Source organism: Pristis pectinata, chromosome 4 (genome assembly GCF_009764475.1).
Source record: "Pristis pectinata isolate sPriPec2 chromosome 4, sPriPec2.1.pri, whole genome shotgun sequence".
Lineage (NCBI taxonomy): Eukaryota > Metazoa > Chordata > Chondrichthyes > Rhinopristiformes > Pristidae > Pristis > Pristis pectinata.
Genome location: NC_067408.1, coordinates 62,060,898 through 62,072,494, shown reverse-complemented (window position 1 = coordinate 62,072,494; position 11,597 = coordinate 62,060,898). Strand labels below are relative to the sequence as shown.

At 40.2% G+C, this 11,597-nt stretch overlaps 1 protein-coding gene across 3 annotated transcripts in view; it reads right to left on the bottom strand.

Moving 5' to 3' along the window:
• Positions 1–87: 87 nt before the first annotated feature.
• Positions 88–11,597, bottom strand: part of LOC127569126 (acyl-coenzyme A thioesterase 9, mitochondrial-like) — a 36,851-nt gene continuing 25,341 nt past the window's right edge. Inside the window, exons 12-17 of one of the 3 annotated variants that reach the window (XM_052013489.1) lie at positions 10,777–10,867; positions 6,755–6,871; positions 4,245–4,330; positions 3,358–3,445; positions 2,289–2,439; positions 88–1,274 (exon numbers count right to left, since the gene is read on the bottom strand). In XM_052013489.1, the coding sequence (XP_051869449.1) occupies positions 1,216–1,274; positions 2,289–2,439; positions 3,358–3,445; positions 4,245–4,330; positions 6,755–6,871; positions 10,777–10,867 (592 nt within the window). In that variant the 3' untranslated portion in view covers positions 88–1,215. The remainder of the gene's footprint in view (positions 1,275–2,288; positions 2,440–3,357; positions 3,446–4,244; positions 4,331–6,754; positions 6,872–10,776; positions 10,868–11,597) is intronic. The other 2 variants (XM_052013490.1, XM_052013491.1) reach the window with 2 other exon arrangements.

Here is an 11,597-nt window from a genome sequence, read left to right as displayed (position 1 = left end):
TAATGGGGAGAGGAGAAAATGTAATATTCCCCATTGTAAACAACTGCAGTGTGGAAAGCAATGATTAAACCAGAAAAAAAATAGACATCCATGATACAAAAACATTTATTCATTTCCACATTTTCTGCCATCGATACACTTTCCCAAATTAAAAGGTGTAAATCTGAGCTTGGGAAGCAGACAACTGTGGTTTGTGTAAAGATTCTGAAATTTGCAGAGTATACTAAGCAGCAGGAGAGGTGGGTCCTTCAAGAGCCTAATCACTCTCACATTCAAGTGTCCCATTGCCCTTCCAGGTGTAGAAAAAATAACCCTCCCTTCTCTGGGCAACTTATTTTAGATAACTTTGGTATTTTGCATCAATCACCAAAGTTGATTTTACACCTCACATTGAATGGGTTCCCAGCAGAGTGAAAAGGGAACCAAGGGACAATGATTAATTCAACAGCAGAGTAATCTTAATGGTACTTAAACTGGTCAGGCTGAATTACTCAAATTTCTCAATATGCAAAATTAAACTAGTGAAAAGTAGTTATTGTAAGCATTAAACAATTGTCATTTAACCCAACATACCCAGTCAGTATTACTTTATGGGAGACAACACATACTGTGGTATTAATATAACAACCTCAACCCATGCACATATGCAAGAAGCTTTTCCCCATCAACACCAGTACAAAGAAATGCAAGTATATTTGGATATAGACCTTAGTTTAAAATAATTTCAGTTCCTATGCATTGTCACATTGGCTAAACTTAAACCAACGTATGTCACATTTTTAATATATAAAAACAGATATTTAACTTTTTATACACCTTAAATGGCACTTAGTGTCATGTGGCAGGTTTTCTTGTACCAAACAGTAGTTCTTGCAGTCTAGTAGCTTACTATTGCTGACTGGTGAACAAATACCTGAAGTATTCTGAGTTGATGTCTGCATTAAATCAGCAAGGGAAAGTGATATAAACACAAGGCTGTTATGCAGTGATGAACTTTAAGCACCATTATTATAAAGGTTTTGTCATAACCCATTAGATGCACCTACTAGGAATTGTGCAGAAAAACACTCAGATGTTAAGTGTTGTCATACATTAAAGCTAGCAAGTAATTCAGATAGTGCAAAATCTAACTATTTTAGAAAAGTATAGAAGTACATTATCACCAAGTGCAGAAATCAATGTTCTTAGATAGACATGGTGGTAGATTGATCAATTTCAGTCATTGTTTAATCTTGCTTTAAAGTGCCGTTTTCCATCCAAATACAGCATAGATTCTGCAAGTAAAAACCAGAACATAAGCCTACGAGGTATATTAATAACATCTTCAATTCCATCAGTAAAGCTTTTTAATGTAATTGAACAAAAATAAAGTTACAGCTACAGGAATCTTTATGTTGGTAGCCAAATGCCTTAAACATCAGTCCTTTTTGAAAATATGGTCCCTTTATCTCTTCTCTTCGGTCATGCAGCTTAATACGGTGAAGTGATCAGCAGCTTGTGTTGCTTGGACACATTTCTGATATTCACACAAACAAGCCTAAGATTGTTCTTCTGCTGATTTCCAAGATAGATCCTGACTTCTGTTCTGTTTTATCAATATGGCAAAATTCCTGTTGTTTGTACATATAACACCCTCCCCATTTTAGGCCCTAAAGCCCCTTGAGCCAAATACTCATGGAAACATCATACTATGCTATATAATGGCAGAGCACAAAGGTAGATTTTACTTGGCAACCAGCACGAAAATGTTGGATTACAGCCTAGAGAAAGACCTCACGCAAGGGTCTACAGCTCAGAACACAAAGGTTGCACCAGTCAAACATAATATCATTGATGCAATGCTCTCTGAAGTGGCCAAATGTAAAGTTAAGGATGGAGAATAAATGTGCCCTTGCCAGTTTAATTTATAATCAGAGAGCAGAAAACTGTATAATAGCTACACAGTTACTCAGCATCATACATTTTAATGAGATTGCTATAACTCATTACTCATGAATTATGCTGCCCCAACTCGTTTCAGGAAAGAAAGGTATTAACAACATACTCTGCTGCTGGCTCGTCTAATGATACATTTCAAGTGTACTATTCACTTATGTGGAGATTCTACAATTTATAATGTACATTAATTTTAGTAATTTGTTGCTTTAGGTATTGATTGGAAAATGCAAATAGATAACCAACATATTGTTACCAATTCCATCATTAAAGTAACAATATTTTAATTGATGTGAACAGCTGTGAAACGGCTTTTCGGCCAGACGTCAACTGAGATTAGAAGCACTCTTTACCTCCATAGCTCTTTGGGAAAACCTGCATCACTTTGTTCTCAGAGCCAAAGGTGAAATAGAAGATATTGGTGGTATTGTGCTCCTGGGAGATTGGGTCTACAACTGCGCTGTGGACTCTGACCTGAATATAGTTGCCTTTGGTGTAACAAACCTGAATAGTGAAGAAAGGAAAGCTGCTAATGTTAAACAATCTTGCTGGCTCCCCTTGCAGGGATTGAATTTCTTTAAAGTTACTAAATAATTTCAAATTATTGAACTGGTTATACGAAGACTACAGGAGTAATACATAAACATGAGTACTATTTTGCCAAGAAAGCAGGGACCTGCAAGATACTTCATCAAAGCTTTCCCTATTTATGCATAACGAAATGTGTGGCTGTTATCAGCAAGCTTTGATGCCAGCCACACATTATCTGGAGCAGGCAGATTGAGCATTTTGGTACAGCAGTCCAGGATATGTAGTGCAATTCTAAGGCACTCTCACCCCTTACATTCTTAAAAAAAGGTTTTCAAACATTAGGCCCTTTAACAAACATAACAATGTACACCTCTCATGTTGTTGCTCACAGATAGATTTCTCTCCTGTTAACTTCTGTTCCTTGGTGTTTAATGCTCATCTGTTAATACTCCTGCTAATCATCTCAATACAAGGACTGATTAAATGGAAATTGTTTCATGACTTCAAAAGAATAATATGGGCTGTAAAATATTTGCAATTGAAGTGTATATACTTGTAATGAAAGAAATGGTAACCAAACTTCACGTAGGGTCCCACAAATGGTAGTGAGATAATCAAATAATCTTTGAGTCATGTAAATTAATGCAAAATAGGATGAAATACTGTTTTACAATAGAAGGAACAATACACAATTATTTTGAATGTTTGGTTGACTAATTAAGGATTTTTTGGGGGTAGGGGGAGAGGTGGTGGGGAGAGGGTATTTAGTGAGGTACAATAGATCTGAGTGGCTAGCTCTCTCTGGTTGGATTAACTTAATTCAGCCCAAATACCTTGAGATCAGCAAAGCACACAAAACCAAAGTTGGTGTTTCCAGCTGTAAGGGCATACCTGTGATGAAAGGTACAGCAGGGAACCAATTTCAACTGGCTTTTGAAACAGAATATCATCTACAGCAACTGGATAAGGTCTTGAACCCCTGAAAACAAGGATTTGAGAAAATTTCAGATATGAAACAGAGAACTTCAGCAACAAGGATACATAAAGTTCCCTTGGCCATACAAGAACAATCCTCCCTTTCTTTTCTGCCCTGGTTCCTTCAATGCTATATGGAATGGGCAAGAGGAAATACTTCTCTGAATAATCTGCTGGGAAAAGCACACAAGCAGAGCCAGGAAACATGGATAGCAGAAATATCAGACACCAAAAGGTTCTGACAGCAGCAACAGACCTTCATTTCCTGCTGAACACAAAATAGCAGGAGTAGGTCACTTGGCCCCTCAGGTTGCTCCAACTTTTAGTACAATCATGGCTGATCTGGCCAAAGCCTCATCTCTTCTGTGTAGTTCCCCATAACCCTCAATTCCCTTATCTTTAAAAGATTTATTTACTTCCTGTTTAAATACCTCCAATGATCTAGCATCCACAACCAGCCAGGCTAGAGAATTCCAATTCAAAAGCCTTTTGAAATGCTAAAGTACACACAGGGAGAGAATGCTGTCCATAACAACATTGACTCTCTGGGTTTAGAACTTGAAAAACTAGAGATATTACAGGATCTTGGCTACATAAGTGGGATCAAAGTGAGCAAATATGTGCTGTGTTACAACAGCCCATTTAATTACCTGGAGAAAGGAGGTCAAATAAAAGGTGAAATATCAAACAGCAGCAGCATTAGTAATGGGATGGGGAAAAAGATTAAGACTATGAAGTATAACTGGAGAAGTCTGACCAGTACAATTGTGTACATACAGTGCATAAAAGGAAAAGTTTCTTACCCAAAGACACAAGCATTTGCCCATGCCAATTCAAAAGCTTTCCTCATCAGAAATCCACCAAAGATTTTGTTGAAAATATTACGTTCCTGGTTTTAAAAGAAAAACAATTTTCCTGTTTACCTGCAAAGTGTAACACCTGTTGAATCATACACTTCAACAGAAATGAGAACACCTCAATTTTTAAAACAATAGTAGGAATAATATTAAGACATAACTTAATGAATTAACTTTTATTAACAAATATTAAGACAAAGTAGTGCTTCTTAATTGACTGCATAAGAACTTGAACAGCTACAGCAGAAACACAGATCTAGCCAATTATAATTACTGGATTTATGGCTGTGCTCAAAAAATTACTTCGTTGAAAATGGCCACAACTCCAGCTGAAGTACTTAGAAAATTTTTCCAGAGTTAGTTTAATTTGTTCATAGAGAATCAAAAGCAAGGGAGGTAAATTAATGCATACCATTGCTATAGCTACTACCATGGGGAGGAGGTACAGAGCCTGAAGACCCACACTCAATGCTTCACGAACAGCTTCTTCCCCTCCATCGGATTTCTGAACAGTCCATGAACACTACCTCGTTATTTCTCTTCTGCACTATTTATTTTTGTAACTCATAGTAAATTTTATGTCTGTTTTGTACTGTACTGCTGCCACAAAACAACAAATTTCACAATGTCAGTGATAATAAACCTGATTCTGATATGTCTTTGTGAAAATATACTTTCAGTTACTGTGCAATGAAATTCTGCAGTTTTGATCACAAGTGAGGTGCTATCACTTAATTATTATTGTTCAAGAGGCAACTATGAATTTAGCAACATTTTAAGGAGTCACATCATAATGCATTCAAGTTTTATACAAAACTACTGTCAAAGAGCTTTGAGGCCTCCTTCATTTTTAACATAGATTCAGAAGTTCAGACTCCAGTTACATCATCATCCTATCCTGCAGCTTTTCAGCCTAACCAGTAGCTTTGAAGATTAAATCTGTTCATCCGGGCATTTCAGCCTCTTTTACCTCCTCTTTTTAGGATGGAGGCACTGTTCAATCCTTAAATGCAGTATGCAGTGGAAAAAAATGAGACCCATATATCTCAACAACAATGTATTTTGTACAGCACCTTTAACACAGTAAGATGACCATGGATCTGTGAGCCAACATCCCATGAATTGTGAGTGAGAAAGGCAGATTGGCAGGGGCAGAATGATCAAGGGGTGAAATTCTGAGAGGTGATGAAAGCATCAGGGGAAAGGGGAGAGAACCATAAGGGAAGTAGTGGGTGGGGGCTGGCAGGCAGCACTTTGGTGGGAGCAGAGTCAAAGCAATCAGGAGGTAGGTCCCATGCACATGATGAACCTTCAGAGGGCAAAGGCAAAGGCAGAGGGAAACTTCAGAGACAGGTAGCAGAGGGAATCAGTCATCTGAGTGGAGGAACATGACGTGAGTGAAGATGATGTCCATGAAACCCATATTGGAGGGCAAGGTGGAGCAGAAAGACATTGCTTAAATGGGGACTGAGGAGTCATGAGTTGGATGAGTGTGAGGTTGAGCAGATTGGTAGCTGCAGAAAGATGGTGAATGAAGGGCCAAAGGGCTAGGGATTTGGGACTTCAGAAAAGCAACTTTCTGTGAATTGGGAAGACAATTTTCCCCAGGCAGATACAAATGGAAGTAGGAAATAGTGGGGGATAGATTGGGGAAGGTGGGTGGGGGGGTGCGCGGGAGTTGATAGAAAGTGATCAGAGATGACACCAGTTATTCAGTCCTAGGGGAGCAGAGGACTCAGTCTAGGGGAATGTATACCCAGAAAGAGATGGGATGAGAGAGCATCAGTGAGAACTCATAATTTGTGATACACAATGTAAAGTTACTTGAAGAGGCTAAAAGAGGAAAGCAGTGTAATGGTCAGGGAGCAAGTATTTTTAGGTAACAGCTGCAGTAGGGAAACAAGCAGTGACAAGGGTGGAATAAGACACTAAGGAGAAGAAACTGCTGGAGTAACAGGACAGCCCAATGTTTGATGGGTGGCGAGAGCCACAGTGGACTGGAAGAGGGAAGTGATGCAACAACAGCCATGTGAGGTATTATTAGGGTGGAAGGGAGGGGAGTCTAAACCTAGAGGGCACAGATTTACAGTGAGATGGGAGAGATTTAAAGGGGATTTGAGGGGCAAGTTTTTCCACACAGAAGGTAGTGGGTATGTGGAATGAGCTGCCAGAGGTGGTGGTAAAGGCAAGTACAGTTACAATGTTTAAAAAACATTCGGACAGGTACATGGATAGGAAAGTTTTAGAGGGAAGTGGGCCAAATGCAGGCAAATGGATTAGATACGCACCTTGACTGGCATGGATGAGTTGGGCTGAAGGGCCGGTTTCCATGCTGTATAATTCTGAATGTATCAATCTACCTTCCCAGAAACACAATAATGGATATACCTCTCTGAAAAAGCCTACAGTTAACACTGGGATTACGCCTGGAAAGAAACATTTACAGAGCTTCCTACCTTTGGAATGATGTGTACTCCTACCTTTCCTGGTTCTACGTCCCTGCCTTGAGCTATTATTTTATCATCAGTTCCAGCATACAAATCTTTCTTGGGCCAAGACTCACTGGACTGTATCTACATGAGAAGGAGGACAAATTTCACTTAAATCCTTTACAGAATCCCACACAAAACCACAAGACTCTGCAAACACTTGTTTGGCTTCTCCCTAAATGTATCAAGGCAGTTCAAAAATAATTCTAGCTAAACAGGTACAGCTAGAGGAGAAAGGTCACCACCTTGGTGTGTTTTATAGAAATCCTATCTCCATCTTGGTTAGAGTCTTGCCAAAACAAAAAGCAATTTACCCAAATTGACAGTACCATACTTCCCAATGCGCTCCTTTCACTTGTCACTTCCCAGGTGCTCCAGCCTTTAAGCACTGTGACATCAAAATCATAGCTCCACACCACATCAGTCTCACTTGTTCATCTTCAGTGACTAATCAACACTGGGGGGAGCACTAGAGCACGCACAGATGACAGCTACAGTTACAGGTAAGAAACAGAAGGTGGGGAGAATGGGGGATTATAAAACCCCGTAACGTGTACAGAGGGAGTCGGGCTTCAGGTGAAAATGTAAAACAAAATTGAAACCCCACTCCAATCTGACTGAACATAACCACTTCCAGTTTACATCGAGGTGAGCTGGGAGCAAACAACAGTTCTATGAAGTTATGTGGTCTAAAAACTGGAGTTAACAGCCCAATAGTCCTCCTCCTCCCCAGAAGTCCTTCGCCGCCGCCTCCTCACTGAAAGTCCTTCCCCTCCACCAATGTCCCCTTGACCCAATAACTACAACAGCAAGGAAAGTGGTGGATAGAATTCAGAGTCATACAGCACAGAAACAGGCCCTTTGGCCCACCACATCCATGCTAACCTTTTAGCCCATCCACATTACTCCCATTTGCCCACTTAGGACCATATCCCTCTATGCCTTGCCCATTTAAGTGCCAATCTAAATACCTCTTAAGCGTAGTGACTGTATCCTACCTCCTCTGGTAACAAGTTCGAGATATCAACAACTGTGGGGGAAAAAAACTTGTCCCTCAGATCCCCTTTAAAACTCCTTCCTCTTACCTTAAACCTATGCCTTCTTGTTTTAGATATTCCTACCAATGAAGTTATTGTTAAATTCAGCAGAAATTCAAGGCTATCCACTTTGATAGGTTACTGATCATCCACCATTATTTACTATAATCCTGTGTGCAAAGTAGTTCCACAGAGATGCAAGACTATACTTCACATAGACATTGTACAAGCTCTGAGCAGCAGCAAAACTGATACCTGATTCTACAGGCAGAAAATTGCCAAGGTGGAGTTTTTCCCAAAAGGGAATCCAAGGCAGAATCCTTGCTGAGATTAGCAAACTAGGAAATTGAGGTGAACTATATTGTTTCAAATAATAGAACTACAGAATCATACAGAACAGAAAATGGTCCTTTTGGTCCAACTCACGAATACCAACAGTGGTGCTCATCTACTTTAATCTAATTTGCCCGCATTAGGCCCATGTACCCATACACCTTTCCTATCTAAATGTGTCCAAATGTCTTTGAAACATTGTAATAGTAACTGCGTCCACCTTCTCTAGCAGCTCATTCCAGATATTCACCACCCTGTGTGTGAAAAACTTTACCCCTCAGATCTCCTTTAAATTTCTCCCCTCTCGCCTTAAAGCCTGTGCCTCTAGTTTTAGACGCCCATCCTGGGGAAAAGGTTCTGACCATCTTACCTTATCTATGCCTCTCATACTTTTATAAACTTCTATATGGTCACCCCTCAGCCTCCAACATTCCAGTGAGAATAAACCCAGCCTATCCAATCTTTCCTTGCAACTGCAGGCAACATCCTGGTGAACCTCTTCTCTACTCTCTCTATTGCTACCACATCCTTCTTGTAGTGCGAAGTGCACAGAATACACTGACTGTGGTCTAACCGATGTCTCGTACAGCTGCAACATCAAGTCCCAACTCTTACGTTCAATGCCTTGACTTATGAAGGCAAGCATACTAAATGTGTTTTTCACTACCTTATCCACCTGCCACCACTTTCATGGAGCTATGGACTTGCACCCCAAGGTCTTTCTGTACATCATGATACCAAAAACAACCAGGATGAGGTCATTCAACAAATTATTAAGAAGGAGATATTTACTAAAAGGGCCATGAAAATCCAAATGATGTCCCAGCGGGTGCAAGGAACAAAAACTAGACATTCAAAAAATCAGATTGGAAGTTGTTATAGCAGAACAGGAGTCTTGACTTTAGACTCCTGAAGTGGTTCAATTTTCATTAAAAAATTAGGAATGAGCACAAGGTGTGATATAATGGATCACATTGTCGTCACATAATGCTTTGAGTTACTGAGGATCTGTCAGCCTTGACAATTTATTTTAACGTCACTTGAGTTTTGAGGATCAGAATCTCTCAGTTGAGTTGTCTACTGGTATTATCTGAGATCAAAGTTTTATAGGCTTTTGGTGACCAACCAGTACTCACTAAACAAAACACCCTCTGGTCAATACACAGCTCTGCAGAGAGTCAAGTGCCATATGTATTCCCCTACACCGGACATCAGAATTCTGGACTGTTGAAGGATTTAATGCCAATCATCACATCATACCACAAACTACCACCCATCGCTGGCTCACCTCAGAATCTATTGCACCAATCACCTTGAAATCAACTGAACAATCACTGCTACTATCAGGCAGGAGGTACAGAAGCCTCACGTCCCACAACACCGGGTTCAGGATTAGCTACTTTCCTGCAACCATCAGGCTCTTGAACCAATCTATACAACCCTAATCCTACCTCAGCAACAGAACACAATTTTGCATTACCATGGACTTGTCTCTGTGTGTGCAAAGCAAGACACTAGTGCCAAAAAGCCCCCAGTCTTTTTCTTCACTGACCTGTACATGTATAATTTATATTCTGTGTGTTGTCTGTACCTATGTGCCTGTGATGCTGCAGCAAGTTTTTCATTGTACCCGTACCTCATCATACTTGTGCAGATGACAATAAACCCAATTTGACTTGAGGTCAGAGAATGACGTTCATAGCGACCAAGATGATGAACTAGTTTATAGGAAGTTTACATTGCATGGCATTCCAACCTTCACCCAGGCTCCAGTTCCCTTCACCCACTCTACTTCAACAGTGTCTCAGCCCAGCCCCCTTGTATTACCTTGACCACTCCCAGTCCTCCCCGTCTTGCCCCAGCTCCCTCATCTCATCCCAGCTGCTCCCAGACCCTGTCTTAGTCCCCTTGCCTTCTCTTAGCCCAGTGCCTCCACCATTTCATCTGAAACCAGTATTCTCTGCACCATACTGCTGCCGCAAAACAACAAATTTCATGTCATTTATGTCAATGATAATAAATCCAATTCTGAACATTGCACTTTACATAAGTAAGTCTTCTGTATTGGAGACAGAATGGCATATACAGTAGCTTATGCAGATGCAACAGTTTTTAAATGCTGCATTAAGATAATGAGTAACATCTCCTCCATCAATAGCTCACCTTCAAATATCTTCCATTGATACTGAGCCATTTAGACACAGAAGGTTCAATCCACAGCAAATCAGTAGATAGCACACTGACAATAAAAAGTAAAGTCAGCTTTGCTTCCCGATGCTTATCGGAGAAGCTTCTTGGGTGGTGTATATTTCCCTACACCTGATAAAGATGGATTTAATGATGGCCCTCTTGTTCACTGCCCATGTACATATAGGACAATAGTTAACCAAGTGAAACGTTGAAGGATTACTACAATTCATTAAACCTAAGTGGTAATGAATAGTTTAGGCCTGACAGACATACAAGAATCTGAGGACATTCAGATAGCATATTTCATGAAAGATCATTTACTTCACTGTTATGACCTTCTAAGTGGCACTTGATTGAACATGCATTATACCAAGAAATGAGTTTCAACATGTATAAAATGACTGCACCATGCGTTCAGTTATCACATACCTGTGGGTGGCATATTTCCAGACTCTTGAGCTTTGCATCCTCCATCCACATTGAATTTGTTGGTAAAATCCGACTGCGGAAGCTTACAGTCCTAGAATGAAGAGGAGTAACTAAATAATTTTAAGGGTCTCCTTTCTATCAATCACTTGGTCCCATCAGTCGATTGTACAGAATTCAGTGCCACTCTAAACCTGGCAGACCAAGCCTAATACATCCTGGTCTATCCTGGACAGTTCCAAGCACCTCATTTCAGGAAAGATTTAACTACCTTAGGAAAGGTACAGGAGACACTAAGTGCTGGAATCTGGAGCAACAAACTGCTGGAGGAACTCAGTGGGTCAAGCAGCATCTGTGGAGACAAAGGGATGGTCGACACTTCGGGTCAAGACCCTGCATCAGAACTGACAGGCACAGGAGCGTTTGACTAAGAGGTTAGCTAGGTTGATGGATTTTCATCACAAGAAGTTGGAAAACTTGCACTAGAGAAGCCCAAAAGAGGTTTCCTAGTTGAAGAATTGCATTAAAGTCAATTATTCTCAACAAAAAAAAATCTGGAGAGGATTTGGGAGGATATTTCTCTCCAACTCAGCTGTCAGGATCTAGAATGCTCTCCTTGAAAGGTGGTGGAACCCAATTCCATAACTAATTTTAAAAGAACTAAGGCAGGTGCCAAACATGAGGAACAAATGGATTACGGATGAAAAAAATTGGGAATTTGGAAGCAAGCTTTTTCAAAAGGCCATTACAGGCATGATGACCTGTACTGCACATTCCTATGACTTAGAGGAATTTTAAACCCAGAAGTGCTTTGTTGTTAATGG